This window comes from Trachemys scripta, chromosome 1, assembly GCF_013100865.1.
Source record: "Trachemys scripta elegans isolate TJP31775 chromosome 1, CAS_Tse_1.0, whole genome shotgun sequence".
In the NCBI taxonomy this organism is placed as follows: Eukaryota; Metazoa; Chordata; order Testudines; family Emydidae; genus Trachemys; species Trachemys scripta.
The window spans coordinates 28,553,170-28,569,371 of record NC_048298.1 but is presented as its reverse complement, the minus strand read 5'-3'; the positions used below and the strand labels follow the sequence as shown (position 1 = coordinate 28,569,371).

At 39.2% G+C, this 16,202-nt stretch overlaps 1 protein-coding gene across 1 annotated transcript in view; it reads right to left on the bottom strand.

The window, feature by feature from the left end:
• Positions 1-16,202, bottom strand: part of ABCD2 (ATP binding cassette subfamily D member 2) — a 65,005-nt gene that overhangs the window by 41,810 nt on the left and 6,993 nt on the right. Inside the window, exons 3-6 of the mRNA XM_034766898.1 lie at positions 14,838-14,959; positions 7,644-7,809; positions 3,390-3,484; positions 1,489-1,634 (exon numbers count right to left, since the gene is read on the bottom strand). Coding sequence (XP_034622789.1) covers positions 1,489-1,634; positions 3,390-3,484; positions 7,644-7,809; positions 14,838-14,959 — 529 coding nt within the window. The remainder of the gene's footprint in view (positions 1-1,488; positions 1,635-3,389; positions 3,485-7,643; positions 7,810-14,837; positions 14,960-16,202) is intronic.

The window sequence follows — 16,202 nt, the reverse complement described above, 5'->3', positions numbered from 1 at the left end:
AAGCTGATTCTCGAGTTGGCTTTTAAAATCTTAAATAGAACATAAGACTTGCCATGCTTATTCAGAGCAATGGCTTACCTAGTCTAATACTGTGTTTCCCACAGTGGCCAAAACCAGATGCTCTGGGTAAAGATGCAAGAAACCCCTGAAGCGAGCATTTATAAAATAAACTCCCCATAAGGAAAAATTTTCCTAGTCCTTCTGACCTAGCCACCTCAGTAACAGATTGAGTAACATGCCCTGAAGCATGACAGTTTATATCCCTTCTAAACTTCTTTTTTTTTTAATCCTTACTATTGTAAGTGTGGGTGCTCATTATCCATTTTTTTTAATCCTGCTAAACTCTTGGTCATTAATAATATCTTGTGGCAGGGAGTCCCACAGGCTAATGTTGTCATGTAAAAAGTATCCTTTTATCAATTTTAAATTTGCTGCCTTTCAGTTTCACTGAATGTCTTCTGTTACCCTTTCTCATAACAACAAGAACAAGAAGTGCCTGGTTTACCTTCTTTATACTGCTCATCATTTAAACCTTTCTTTCCAGGTGAGTGTACACCATTGATTTCTATAGTGATGTATCAGCTCCCCAGAAGTTCTGAGAAGTTCTTCTTGGGATTGTTCAACTCTTCACTGCCTTCTACTCAGTACTGAGCTTTAATGACACTATCTAGTTGCAATATACTCTTTTGCGTTATTTACACGCAGGCTTTTTATGTTGTTTTGAAGGCTCTGTTTGTCTGCAGAGAAAAAATCTATCCATCACTTAACAGCTTCCATTCTACTTTATCACTGCTATTTTCTAAGCAGAAACATTGTGAACATTTACTTTTACCCAAGTGAAGAGGGTGAACTACAAAAGGCAAGCAAAGATTTTCAGTGCTTGATTTAGCTTTTGCAAAAACATGCAAGTTAGAACTCTAAAGAGAAATATTGGAATATATTGGATTGGATTGTGTTCTGGGAGGCCTACAGATTACAAAGGAAACATTCAAAACATCATACTTTCCTTGGCAAAAGGAACACAGATTTAAAAGTGAAAATATAAAAGTAATGCTGGATTTGGTTTTGGTTTAGTATTGCAAAATTTAGGGGTTTTAAATTGTAATTCAAGTTTGGGGAAAAACAATGTTCCCCATTTGTGATACTTTATTTCACATTTATTTTAAAAACAAGCTCTATTTGGCCTATTTCAAGTTTTGCTTGATGGAAAAGGAAACTATGTTCCAAAGCCTAAACTTTCCCCCAGTGTTCTTCAGTCATCCAGCCCTCTCCGGCTGTATGTGGGCTCATCCCCATCACACGCTGGTGACTGGCAATGGGAGCTCTCCCCGTACAACTGAATGTGGCGGCAATTCTTCTGCACTTTCCAGTAATAAGAGGTGACGGTTACCATCTTCTAACCTTACTTTAGATGCCTGGGGTTCAGAAAGTGGACCAAATCTCACAAAATTGGGAAAAAAGTATTTCTAGTGTAGGCAAAGCACGTACCTTTGTGGGATATAGAACATGTGCTGGGGAGGCGGTTTGTAGAGAACACCATCATAGACTGGCCACAGACCACTTAAAATTCTGAAAAGAGAACTCTTTCCACAACCATTGGGGCCAGTGATTAAAAGATGCATTCCTTCCTGTACCTAAAATAGTCATGAAAACGATAAAACAACCACCTTTCAAAATATATCACTTTTACTATGAAGCATATAATGACACAATCTAGCACACCCCACAATGAAACCACCTAAGCATTTAGTTTAAGTAAATACAAATTGTGAAACTGGCTACAACTCTTATTCAGTCTAGTGCTTGAAAAACTGTATTTGCATAGAATATGTGGATTCAAAGAGCAAAAGCAAAGGAATCAGAAGAAATCATATTTACTAGCTCCAAAGATACAATTTAGATGTTTTTTTTCCTAATTTAGGAAACAATCCAGATGGGTATGGTACTACTTACAAAAGGCTATTTTGTGGAGGGGCATGAGTCATTAGCACTGAAACCTTTTTTAACATTTCGGCACTTTGTGTCTTAGGTAAAATCTGACTGCAGTTCATTTCAACATGTAGCAAAATTAGACCCTAGTCACATAGAGCTGGGAAAAACATGCCCACATACCATATGTCACTATCTATGATGAATCTTGATTTCAGTATTCCTTGTTCTGCATCTACAAATCATATTTAGAGCCAAACACTCCCCTCAAGTACTTGCATGCACTGACTTCAATTTGAGGAGACTGTAAGGAGTTAAGGACACTCACTACCTTACAAACGTTAACATTTCTATAACTACACTAAATTCCATCACAATCTCATTAAACAGCATATGGTATTTTTTGTATGGGTGAATTAGGCACAAAGGGGTGAACCTCAAAATTCTATTTCTGCTTATATAGTGTCATTTTTATGCATTTCTTATACACATACATTATATATATATACACACACACACACCCCTTTGTTTATTCACCCTATACATCCCTATACTTCCCCCCACCCACCCAATAGCACTGTTTGTGAATTCTCTCTATAAATATACTAGGTAAAGTGTACAAACATACAAGTATCTCTGTCTGAATATCAGTCCATCATTTTATAGTGCTAAACGAAATACATGTAAAGTAGCTGGGAGTTTTGCCAAATTAAAGGCCCTATTCTGCCAGGTGCTGACTATTTCCTTAAAGGGGCTCTCTCTCTCTGTCTCTCGCACACACCCAGAATACAAATACAGAGGTAACATGAGCAATTAGATGCATAATGAGGTAGTGGACGTTCTCATGCAACTTTCCAATGCTTTCACCTATTTCTATATAATTACTGCACTAACATTCAATATTGTGACATATTTTGGAATCATTCAATAAATGAAATGCATTAACAATGTGATGCCAATAGGAATCGATTGCTATTTGCAATAAATCATTGAAAACAATGTGAGTTTTTACTGAGCAAAGATTGTAGGATTGGGCCTGCAGATTATACTGTCAGCTGTTAGTTACTATTGATCCTTGGAGTGGTCAAGTGAAGTTCCACAGACTCACTGTTCACTCTAATGTTGTGGACTTCGAAGATTTTTAAAGCATCCTAAAGGTGTTAAGCACCTCAGCCCCATAGAAATTCAATGGGAGTTGGATGCAGAACTCCCTTAAGCAATTTTGAAAATGCAGCTGTAGTTTTTAATCTGACAATGACATAAGTCAAACCATTCCTTCTCCTCTCTCTCCATTTTCTTTGAGCAGGATACACTGTACATATCTGCCTCTAGTGAGCCACTATGCCTACCTTTCTTGACTTCCCCTCTTCTCCAAGTATTTAACATAGGGTACATGAACTCTGTGTTGTTTTGTGTTAATGTGATGGCAACAATCAGAAGATTCTTGCATATCATCTTACTTTGAAGTTTAGTCTGGAAACCACCACATCTCCATTTGGGGTAATAATAGGAACATTTTCACAAACAATTCCATGATCAACATCAATAACTTTTCCTATAAATTAAAAAAAAAAGTTAGTGAAACATTCAGGGGGGCAGTGATATCTATTAGTCCAAGAACAGTGCTGAGAGCCACGAATTTCTGGAGTTTGTATGTCCCTTCAAGATATTTATGTGCCAGATACGCTAAACATTCGCATGTCCCTTCATGCTTCAATCACCATTATAGAGGACATGCGTCCATACTGATGACAGATTCTGCTTGATAATGATCCAAAGCAGTGTGGACTGACGCATGTTCATTTTCATCATCTGAGTCAGAGGCCACCAGCAGAAGGTTGATTTTCTTTTTTGGTGGTTCGGGTTCTGTAGTTTCCACGTCAGAGTGTTGCTCTTTTAAGGTTTCTGAAAGCATGTTCCACACCTCGTCCATCTCAGATTTTGGAAGACACTTCAGATTCTTAAACTTTGGGTCGAGAGCTGTAGCTGTCTTTAGAAATCTCACATTGATACCTTCTTTGCATTTTGTCAAATCTGCAGTGAAAGTGTTCTTAAAACGAACAACATGTGCTGGGTCATCATCCAAGACTGCTATACCATGAAATATATGGCAGAATGTGGGTAAAACAGAGCAGGGGGCATACAATTCTCCCCTAAGGAGTTCAGTCACCAATTTAATTAACGCATTTTTTTTAAACGAGCATCATCAGCATAGAAGCATGTCCTCTGGAATAGTGGAGAAGCATGAAGGGGCATGCGAATGTTTAGCGTATCTGGCACGTAAATATCTTGCAATGCCAACTACAAAAGTGCCATGTGAATGCCTGTTCTCATTTTCAGGTAACTTTGTAAATAAAAAGTGGGCAGCATTATCTCCTGTAAATGTAAACAAACTTGTTTCTCTTAGTGATTAGCTGACCACGAAGTAGGACTGAGTGGATTGTAGGCTCTAAAGTTTTACATTGTTTTGTTTTTAAAATATTTGTAATAAAAATAATAATATAAAGTGAGCATCGTACACTTTGTATTCCGTGTTGTAATTGAAATCAATATATTTGAAAATGTAGAAAAACATCAAAAATATTTAATAAATTTCAATTGATATTCTATTGTTTAAGAGTGCAATTAAAACTGTGCTTAATCACGATTAATTTTTTGAGTTAATCGCATGAGTTAACTGTGATTAATTGACAGCCCTACATATTTTGTCAAGTCTTAAACTAATCCAAATAAAGAAACAATTAAATACAGGATTGTTACAGGTGGATCTGGTAGCACTGCCTATAATTAAGGCTCCCTTACACTTTCCATTATAAGACCCTGTTTTCAGTTGCTTATAACTTTACCAATCTGTAACTATTTGGGCTGAAATTTTCCATGTTGGGCATTTTCCTCAGGCTGAATTTTGCAAAGTTTCAGCTAAAATATTTTGGTGGCTTCTGGGAATGAAATTAGGGTTGTTGTTCCCATCTTAAAATAGTTCTTATGACCACTTAGTTGAGAAGCTCTGTTGCTTCCAAGCTCCGTGGCAGGAACTTGAAATTTGGCAGACAGGTCACCCTGATGTCAGGGGCGTGCCTTATGCCATCTCCATGAAAATTAATCCAAATTTGGCCAAGTTATAAGCCTCTGAAAAAAGTTTGAACATAAAGGCTTGTTAGAATTTGGCAGCTACATTCTCTGAATATTCCATCTGTTGCCTGCCTCATTTGTCGGAGAAGTTGGAAAATGTGTAGTGAAGGAGGCAGGAGACCATCAGAAGAGAATATATAGTCTTATGGTTAGAGAATTAAAATGCTATCCTGGAGAACTAGATTCTACTTGATTGCCTCTACCATGTGATGCTGAACAAGCCACTTGAACCAAAATCACCACCACTGGCCACTAACTGTGCGTTCCTTATTTTCTACGTGCCTGACGTCAAACAGCTTGGACCAGATTTTCAGGAGTGGTCATGACTGCAACAGAAGTCAAACCTGCACTTTGGACATATAAGGTGTTATAAAAATACTAAATAATCTGAAACCCCTAGGCGTCTCAAGTTGGGCACCTATGACATATTTGTCCTTAATTTCTCTATGCCTCAGTTCCCCAGATAGAATACAGGGATAATAATACCCTCAAACAGATGTTGTGAAGATCAATTCATTAACATTTGTAAAATATTCAGATATCATGGTGAGAGTTGCATAGGTAACATTAATTCTGGGATTTCCTAATATTTGAGTGCTTGACTTTGCGACCGTAAGGCTCTCTTAATGTAAGGGGGTTGGAGGTTGTTTGTTTTGTTTTTTAATGTAATGAGGCATATAAATTGATAGCACAGCTACAAAAGTTAAGTGATGATCCTTTTTTATAATTCTGAATGATAAGATAAGGAAAGACTAAGTAAAGTAATATATTATTGTTATTTGACTAAAGTATTTAAAAGGTTGTATGCAGTGTAGTTGTAGCCATGTTGGTCCCAGGATATTAGAAAGATTAGGTTGGTGAGGTAATAGCTTTTATTGGACCAACTTCTGTTGGTGAGAGAGACAAGCTGAAAAGCAGCTCTGTGTGGCTCGAAAGCTTGTCTCTCTGACCAGCACAAATTGGTCCAATAAAAGATATTACTTCACCCACCTTGTCTGTTTAAAAGGTTGTCGTTCTTTATTAGCCTACATCAGTAAACTTATGGGCTATAGTAAATACAGAGGATAATATAACATTATTTGGTGGCACAAGTTGATACTGACGATTTAAGAGGAAATAAGTGGTGTGGGGCAATGTAATAAACTTGCCTTAAAAGACATGGATTTTTCTTTTAACAATATGCACACTTACATGTATGCACACATGAGTGTACACACATATGCACAGATACCCACCCACGCACCCCTCCACTGTTATAAATTCCTATGCAGAGATTTCTGAAATTATCAAGGCTGAAAGAAAGGAAGAAAAATGTTATTACAGTGGAACTCTGATGGGAGAGCTTCAGAAAATATGTTGCCTCTGCAACTGTAGTGGAAACAAAGTCTTGGTATGGACTGAAGAATGGGATGCTATACCGTATGGAAACATCAGCAGAGTTCTCATATTTGAACTGCATTCAGTCTTTAAAATAACTAGGCAGTCATGCTAAAGAACAATTGCCTGTGGGCCAAGTACATTAATTTACCACTATTTGGACTAAAAAACACTTTTCTCTACTACATTACAAAATGTAGCTATTATAAAATGTTGTTTATTTTATTGGTAATCACACATTGTCATGTCCTACAAGGTCAAGAAATCAGTTAATGCTTACAGTTAATGTTTGTGCCGCCTCAGGGTGTTTATTATGACCCTGTTGAGAAATCTGTGCTGAAGGGCAATAATGTTGTAAGAGAAGGAAGAAAATATTTCACACATAGCAGTTTAACTCCTTCGCCTCTGAATAGCTACTTTTTTTCCTGTGGGGGTGGAGAAGGGATTTGGTTTGTCAGCAGCAGCTGGGAAGCAGGAAATGGAAGGTGTCCAATGTGGGTAATCAGGAGAAGTAAATGGCAAAAGGCCATATGAGGGGATTGGGAAAGAAATTGGATGGGGGTGAGGGGTAGAGACAGAAGGTGAGTAATGTGGCACAGTGAGAATTCAGTCAGAGGGCACATACACAGACCTTAGAAGGAGGAGAAAGAGGGGAAATGACAGAACATAGAGGGTAGGAGGAGCAAGGGGAAAGGCAGGCAGGAGGGTTGGAGCTGATCTGAAAAATTTTCAGTGGAAAATTGCGTCTTTTTGTTGAAAATATGAAAACTGAACACATTTTGATTTTCAGTGCCTGAAGTTTTTTAGGCCAAATCCTACTAAAAACATCAAAATTTTTCTCTTTTCAGATGAAAAATTTCAGGTTTCAGTTTTCTAATTAAAACTAAAAAAATGTAAAGGAAAGCAGATTCTTTCTGGGTGAAAAAAATGTCAAAAAAAAAACATTTTCTGTGGCGGTTTTGATGGAGAATTTCCAGCCAGCCCTTGTGAGAGTACATTGGGAAGGAATCTCAGGGTTGTCTGCTGGGAGGCATAGAAAACTGCAAAGAAGTAGGTTAGGAATATGTAATGGGAGGGGAGTTGATCTGTAGCAACTTTGAAATAGCAGCAAGGGTTGTGTAAAGAAAGACTTTGTTTATACCAGTAAAGTTGCATAGTAGGCTGAAGAGTTTATAGAGAAAAGTATCAAAATATGAATTACCCACCCTTGATTTCCAAGGGGCCATCAATGTGTAGTTCTGCTTTATCTTCATTCTTGCTGGTTTCAATCTCTTGAACAACAGCAGTTCTTTTGTAAATGCCCCTCTTCACTTCATCAAAGACTGAAAACATGTTGTACACTCGAGCTGTATAGCCTGCTAACTCAGTGACCTGAGAAACAACAAATGATCTGTTTAAATTACATAATCTGGAAACTGGAAATTAAATACTTTGTCCAGTCATTTATGGATAGCATTCCCAATCGTTTTGACTCAGTACTACTTAGATTTCATTCTGGATTAAGAATAAAAGGAAAATTTTCCTCACCAATTAATTTTATTTCTTTGAGATCTTCTCTGACAATCCCCCCAGATGCACACGTACAGTTCCTATCTGCCAGCAGATGGCGACATTACGCTGAAGGATAGATCCTAAGCTGACGTAAATTGGTATAACTCCAATAAAGGCCTTGAGAATTTTTAGTGATGTCATCAACAGCAAATAAGGGGGCTGCTACCTCCCATCTGTCAGCTGAATCTCCTAAAGCAGTTCCTATAATAGCAATTTATTGTGCAAAATACACCACACAGAATTTTTAGACCTTGGAGCCCTAGCATAAAACTTGATGTTTGAAAAAGTCCTGGAAATTTGCAGAAGACAGTGCTAAGTTTAAAGGGAGGAGGCCTGGACTTGCATAGACGATATCAAAGAAAGAAAATTTAACACATAAGGAAAATTTTTCTCTCTTTGATTTTCTGTGCCACACCAGATGTTTGGCTACCGCCAAAAGCAATGCTGTGCCATACAGTAGGCACTGATTACACTGCTCTACAGCTAAAATGCTTCTGAAATAAATGTAGTCAAACTTTACTAATTTTGGGTCACTGAGAACGAAAATGATGCTTAAAATTGTTGATTGGCTCTAGTTTTCAAGATATGCTATTGGGTCAGTATATACGACCCTTGACTTGGGAATGGTGGAGGATAAGTGAGTTATAAAGGGAAGGGATCTCAATTTAAACCAGAAATGACTAAAATACATCTTTGACTGGATCTATGAATAAATCTATGACTGGGTTTGGACAGTACTTGCTTTTTAGGCAAAACAATGAAGGATGCAATCTGAAGCTGGTATTGCGTCATACATGATATGGATTGCATCATGTTATTCCTAGAAGTCATGGATGATGCAATCATAACGAAGCTTACATCACTCTGCTGAACAAATTGCCCTAGATCAGCTCTAGAAATCATACAGTGTCATGCTCTCTTATTTGTCAGTGTTTGATTTTGCAAAGGGACACATTTCTGTTTAGCCAAAGTGCACAGAGATGCCTCGTGTACGTGTGTGAACAGTGCAGATAACTTCTGCTATGTTTGTGGTGAAGTGACTTTTGCATCACAAAAGCGCAGTATAACCACTATGGTTAAGAAAGCCTATCACCTTTATTTTGGCTGCAAAATTGGAGATCAGGACAAGAGATGGGCCCCACACATATGCTGCAACACTTGTGCAACAAATCTTTGCCAGTGGTTGAACAGGAAAAGGAAATCTATGCCTTTTGCAGTGCCAATGATTTGGAGAGAGCCAACAGATCGTACCAGCAATTGTTACTTCTGCATGGTGCCTCCAATTGAGAAAGGTGTGTCAAAGAAGAAAAAGTGGACTGTGCATTATCCAAACATTCCATCAGCTATACGCCCAGTACCCCACGGAGAAGGACTGCCGGTTCCTGATGCACTAGAATCATTCTCACTTGAGTCAGATGAGGAAGAGGATGAAACTTCTGGTCCTGAACCATCAATGTCACAGGACCCACATTTTCTCCCATCCTCCTCCTCTGAACCACACCTCATAACACAAGGTGAACTGAATGACCTTGTCAGGGATTTGGAACTACCCAAGAGTAAGGCAGAGCTGTTGGGCTCCAGACTACAGCAGTGGAATCTCCTGGCAGGTGGTGTTAAGGTTTCCATGTTCCGTAACCGTCAAAAGGATCTTGTCCCATTCTTCTTCATGGAAGGTGATCTTGTAGCCTGCAACAACATCGATGGTGTGATGGCAGCCCTCAACATCGTTCACGATCCAGATGAGTGGAGACCGTTCATTGATTCATCGAAGATGAGTCTTAAATCTGTTTTACTGCATAATGGCAATGTTTTGCCATCAATTCCAGTTGGTCATGCAGTCCATATGAAGGAAACCTAAGACAACATGAAACAACTTTTGAGGTGCATAAACTATGACCAACATCAGTGGCAGCTTTGTGGCGATTTGAAGGTTGTTGCTCTCTTGCTTGGTCTGCAGACTGGATACACAAAGTACTGCTGTTTTCTCTGCGAATGGGATAGTCATGCAAGAGATTCCCAATAAATCAAGAAAGATTGGCCACTCCGACAGTCATTGGAGCCTGGGAGGAAAAGTGTTCAGCATCCACCACTTGTTGAATCAAGGAAGATTTTGTTACCACCTTTACACATCAAGCTGCATCTGATGAAGTACTTTGTCAAGGACATTGACAAAACACAAGCAGCTTTCAAGTACCTCCATGGAAAATTTCCAAGGTTAAGTGAAGCTAAGATAAAGGAAGATGTCTTTGTTGGTCCTCAGATTCGTGAACTTCTTTGAGATGATGCATTTGACCATGCACTGCGTGGCAAGGAAAAGACGGCATGGAAAGCCTTCCAGTTAGTGGCAATACATTTTCTCGGAAACAACAAAGCAAACAACTACAGGTTGTTGGTGGAAAACCTCCTCAAGGCATACAAAAGCCTTGGTTGCAACATGTCACTAAAGATACATTTTTTGCACTCTCATCTAGATTTTTTTCCACCGAACTGCGGAGCAGTGAACGACGAGCACGGCGAGCAATTTCACCAGGACATTGCAACAATGGAGAAACGCTATCAGGGCAAATGGAGCCCATCAATGCTTGCAGACTATTGCTGGACAGTGACAAGAGATGCTCCATTTAATGAATACAAGAGACAAGCCAAGAAGCGCCGAGTAGACACTGAATAGGACTAAACTATGTACATAATAGTTTTTTGCCTTTTGTTTCATAATAAATTTTATTTATATAACCCTTTTGCTGATTTTTAAAGTGTTACATAAACAGGACAGGTGAAATATTATCATGTAAAGCAACCATAAACACATGAAAAGACCTAGGTTTACAATTTATGATTAAAACTCTACTATCTACACAATATGCACAGACATAAAATGTAAAAACTTAAATATCTTAGAAACAGTAGCCAATCAGTTGTTTTAATTGTCATATTTGAATTCAACACATCAAAATACATAATCAATAGCACATTTTATCTCTGAAGCAGACGACTTCTCAAAAATTGTAGACCAGTGTTATACCTCATGAAAGCTGCCTTCAGCGCTTTCACCAAATGATGAATCAGCTCATGCCTGAACCTTACATTTGCTGAACACTACAGGTTAAACAGTGAAGGACATATACCCCAGGTGGCTGCTTTCCCTATCTCCTGTAGTTCTGTATACACCTTCCAGGACACAATGCATTTAACTTTCTAATGCCACACACTCTGAATGCTTCTGGGACTTCCTTGCTGGCACTGAAGCAACTTTCCCTGACTAGAAACTTCATTCTCTTGGAAGGAATGGATTTGGATGCTGCTCACTTTGTTTTTCTCATAGACTCATAGACTTTAAGGTCAGAAGGGACCATTATGATCATATAGTCTGACCTCCCGCATGATGCGGGCCACAAAGCCGTCCCAACCCCTTTCTCTCTTTCTTCTGTGGCACTCATGCTGCTGTTGTGAGGCTCTGAACTGCTGAGCCTTTTTGCGAGATTCCTAACACCCATCATGGGTCAATGTGGAGAAAAGCCTGCCAGTGTACCATTCTATTTAATTGTGGCAATCTAGTCTGTTTAGGTCTTCTCCTATTGTGACAAATTCTCTCAAAAAAACTCACTCCTCTTTTCCACTCTCCCTAGCATATTTAGGATCTGTTTGGCTAGTCTGCACTGTTGCATACTCTGACTATGGGAATAACAAATAGGATGGCTAAGAGGAGCATGGGGGGCTGCTTTCAATACCTGGTTTTCCTTGGCCATCTCTTTGCTCCAGGTCAGTTTATTTGAGTGAGAGATGGTGGCTGTTCAGTGTCCCCACGCCAAAACATTTTTCAGCCTGTGGTGAAAGTGCAGAGGAATGAGTCCAACTGTTCTCCTCCGGATATGACAGACAGACTCGTACATTTGTCAGTGAAAACTACTCCAGGGTCATGTCGTACCCCAGATACTCCCCTCTCTACACACTGGTACCTGTAGTCAGGATTCCTGGGTAGGCTGAGGCCCCAGAGCAACTGAGACTCAAATGAGAGAGGTATCTAAAACTGCACGGAAGGCTCTCCAGCAGACCCTGGCAAAGGTCCCATGAATCCTCCTTTGGATAAAGATCTGCTTGTCTGCCTGGACCTTGGACCCCCTGCAATTGAGGGGGCCTCTGGGGAACAGGGCTGACAGGGTCTTGGGGAAGGTAGTTCTCACCCTTACCTTGCCCTTTTTTATTTTTACCTTGTCATCCTCTAACTTGCAGGGGAGGAATCCTGTGGGGAGAAATCTATTTTGTGTGTGAAAGCCTGAAACGACTGCAGCAGTTAGCCAGATAGTACTCTTGAGGGCTAGCTCATTGCCCGCCACACTGTCTATGCCGTTTATGGAGCCTCATATTGGTGCATAGTTGGAAATCCTCCTAGACCTTTGATGCCTGCTCAAGGACTTTCTCCTTTGTTCAGGCCTTTCTCCACAGCCATTGAAGATACTGATCCTCAGCCTGTTGGAGACAGAAACAAATGAGCTCTAGGCCCTGGCAAGCCCCTTTTCTTGCAGGTGATGACCTCACCAAAAAGTCTCAATGTACTGTCTCCATCTGCTGGCAGAGAGGAATTACACCCAAGCAGCTGCAGTAGTATAGAAGACTGAAGGGAAAAGTATTATTCCTAATATAACTGTATGATTACCAGATTCAGAAAACACAAATTCTGATGTCGAAAGCTAGAAGAGAGGCACGAATAGCAGGACAATGAGTATAAGAGTGCATCTAAACAGCATGCTTCCTTCTGCGGCATGCAGAGCACATACTGCGTAGCCCCCACCCCAACACAGGTATAAATAGCACCATAGACAGACAGGCACAACTTAGGCAAGTAAAGTAAAAAGTGTGGGTATGTATCTAAGTACAAACCCGACACCGCTCCAATTTGCCCAAGCCATGCCTCCTCATCTACATAGCTATTTCTAGCAGTATAGTGTTGCGCTGCCTTCCCACTGCCGGAGCCTTTTCCTATCGCAGGAAAAGATGCAACCAGGGGGGAGGCAGAGGGGAAATGTTTTGCCAGTTCCTCATTGCTGAAGTCCTTCCCTGCCGTAGGAAAAGACTGCAGTAGGGGGAAAGGCTCTGACAGAGGGGAGCTGCTAGAACCTTTCCCAGCTGCCTCCCCCACTGCTGGAGCCTTTCACTGACACATGTAGCAACACACCACAGTGTGAATGCAGGGTGCTTTTCAATGTAGCATGTAGCACACGTACCTTACACGCCACTGAAAGTGGTGTGTCGTTTAGACATAGCCTTAAAAAACAAATAAATTAGCTAGTTGTAGTAAAGCATTTAGAGATAGCCAGATCCAAACCTGGTGTTAGAAGACGTCTCTGGTGTAAGGAACTGTAACTCTAGACAAGTCCCATAATTGTACAAAATTCAAGAACAGCTATTTATTATGAATTATAAGGTCCCGCTCTCAGTCATGGCTTTATAAGAGTATAGGAGTTTATAAGGAGAACTTTACAAAACCCATGGTAATTATCAAATGTTTCAACTCCATGAGTAAGCCTAGACTGTTCTGCATTGGCAGGTTTTTGTCTCTAACACTTGTGAAAAGAGTTGTACTGACAGTATTTAAGACTGAAGATCTCCTGTTACCAGTAGAGCAGGTACAACGTGGACAGCAGCAGGACAGCCTTTCCACATCGTCTCACCAGTGTGCCCTCCATACTGACCTGCAATGACCACTTCTAAATATGACAATGTAGTTCAGTCTCCAAGCCTATTCAAGGTCTGATCCAACTCCCACTGAGAGACTTTCCAGTGAATTCAGTGGGAGTTGAATCAAGCCCTCAATCCTTGGCCTTTGCTAAGCCTGCAAACCAGCATTCCAAATAGTGTTCTCTGTTACAGTGATTTTTGTGATACTGAATGCTGTACCCTATGAACAAACCTTAGACCATCACCTCAACTCACACGCTGCAGGAAAGGTAGCAGGTGGTAACAGTTTCAAAAGCATGAGCCTGTAGACTTACCCATCAAAACACTGAAAATTTGGATTTACACTGGTGGCCTACAGACAAAAAAATAAAATCGCAAAGAGCCAAACATTGCCCATCTTACTAACGAGGTCAGTTCCAGTGACTGCTAAAGGGCTGCTCATGTAAAAAAAGGGAGTGGGATTCGTACTTTATTACCATAAAATATTAAAGTTCACAGGAAGCATATTACCATTCTATGGAAATTGCCCAAAAGTAACTTAGAATAAAATATGAAGGTGTGGTATCCCAATACTACTTTGGCAAAAGGTTATGTATAAAATTAAGATGGAAGCTTTCATTTCACACTCTCTGAATTAAAGTGTAATTGTGTTACAAGTCAAATCAGTTTGCTGTCTTTCACCTATTATTTAGTGGATATTTTTTCTGCGTCATAAAGCAGCCATGTTTGCAAGGCGCCATGTAAATGTATAGCATTATATAAATGATTTTAACACTGAATGCTAATAGTAACACCTTCACATAATTGGTAACCAGGCAGTCTCTCTACATTGTAGGCCAAGTATTGAAACAGATGAATCAAAAATCACAGTCTATTAGAAGAACTGCTTGAGAAGACTGCACAGTATCTGGCTCTAGTCTAGAAAATGCTGTCATGGTTTATGTTCATGGGCCACAAATTATCCCCACATTAAAATACTATCTGTACTTAAGTTACTAAGGGCTAAATTCTGCAGTCTTCACTCAAGAGAAACTCCCATTGATTTAAGGACTGCAGAATCTGCCCCAATATGATTACAAAAGAAATTAAAAAAAAAATCTTACGTTTGCAAATTCTGTTTTATTTTCATTTATTTCTCTTTTCAGTTGTATACTACAAATGACACCCAATACCTCTTTGTAAGAAGACATAATCCTTTCAATGGCATCTGCTCCAGAGGCCAACAGATTTCGTGAAGTAGTAAAGGCTTCTGTTCGCTCACTAACCATTGCTTGTTTATGGCCATCTTCTAACTCTAAAAGCAAAAAATGTTCTTCTGTTCAAATATTCTTCTGAAAAATATCTCTACAAATTAAATTATGGTTAAAATGTGAGCCATTATTAAAACAGATATTAAGTTAAGAATACTAACTCTATGAAGACAACTTTCTTAAAGGAATCAGAAAGGCAAACAATTGGAATAAAACTTCTAGTAACAAAGAAAAAATGGGAGTATGAGAAATTCTTCTTCTTTCACAAATCATCCTTTTTTCTTTTTAACACCCATCAACCTCTTTTTCTTTTTAATATACTATTACTCAGTCTGAGTTTTACCACAACCGTAGTGAATCAAACAGAATTTCAGTTTCATTGTTTTGTTTTTACTAGTACTGCTATTACTCATTTTCAACCTTACTTAATTCTTCACTCCACTTAAAAAGGAACATTCATACTGATGCACATTTGGCAAAATTAGAATATTTTATAAGAATGCAATTAACTGACAGTAAGTTTCTATATTCCTCTTGGTAGTATTAGAGGGATCTGTGTCTGAGTCAGAGTCTTCTTTCTCACAACCCAGTTTCTCTGTCTGTTTGATTCCATAATCCTTTGTTATAACATTGTAGCCTGTTAGCATGAAAATTCTTCCCAATCAAATAAGAGCAAGAAGTGATGTGTGGTGAGAAAATATCCTTAACAACTGACAAAGGCAAAAATGGCAGCCGAAACTAGAGAGGGCATGGGAAAAAGAAACACTTATGTTTCAAGTATAGTATCTTCACATGAAGTGTTTGTTTTTTCCAGAGTAAAATTCATTAAGTATTTCATGCCTGGAGTCCAATTCTGCTACTGTGATATCTCTTGCCGTCATCACACCCACAGAAACTGCTATACAGCATAAAGCCATCCTGTAATTTGCTCCTCCACAAAATCATCAAGATAATAATGTGGCTGAATTTTTTAAGAATGAATAATGTATAATCCTTAACATTTGCAACTAAGCAAATTAAGATGACAATATATGGTCAACCAAATGTGAAATGTTAGGTTGCAAGAGGGGTTTTGGGAAGATATCCTTAACCAATCTATAACATTATGCAGATTGGTTAACGGTGTTGCAGATTGGAACTTCTGTCTTTCTCTGAAGTATGGCTACTGCCAGACACTAAGCTAGCCGGACTAGTAGGCTGATCCAGTATGCCAACTCCTACACCAGGAATTATTATTAATATCTTCTATTAGGCTGGCTCAGTGCTTTTAGTCAAGAAAATCTGTGA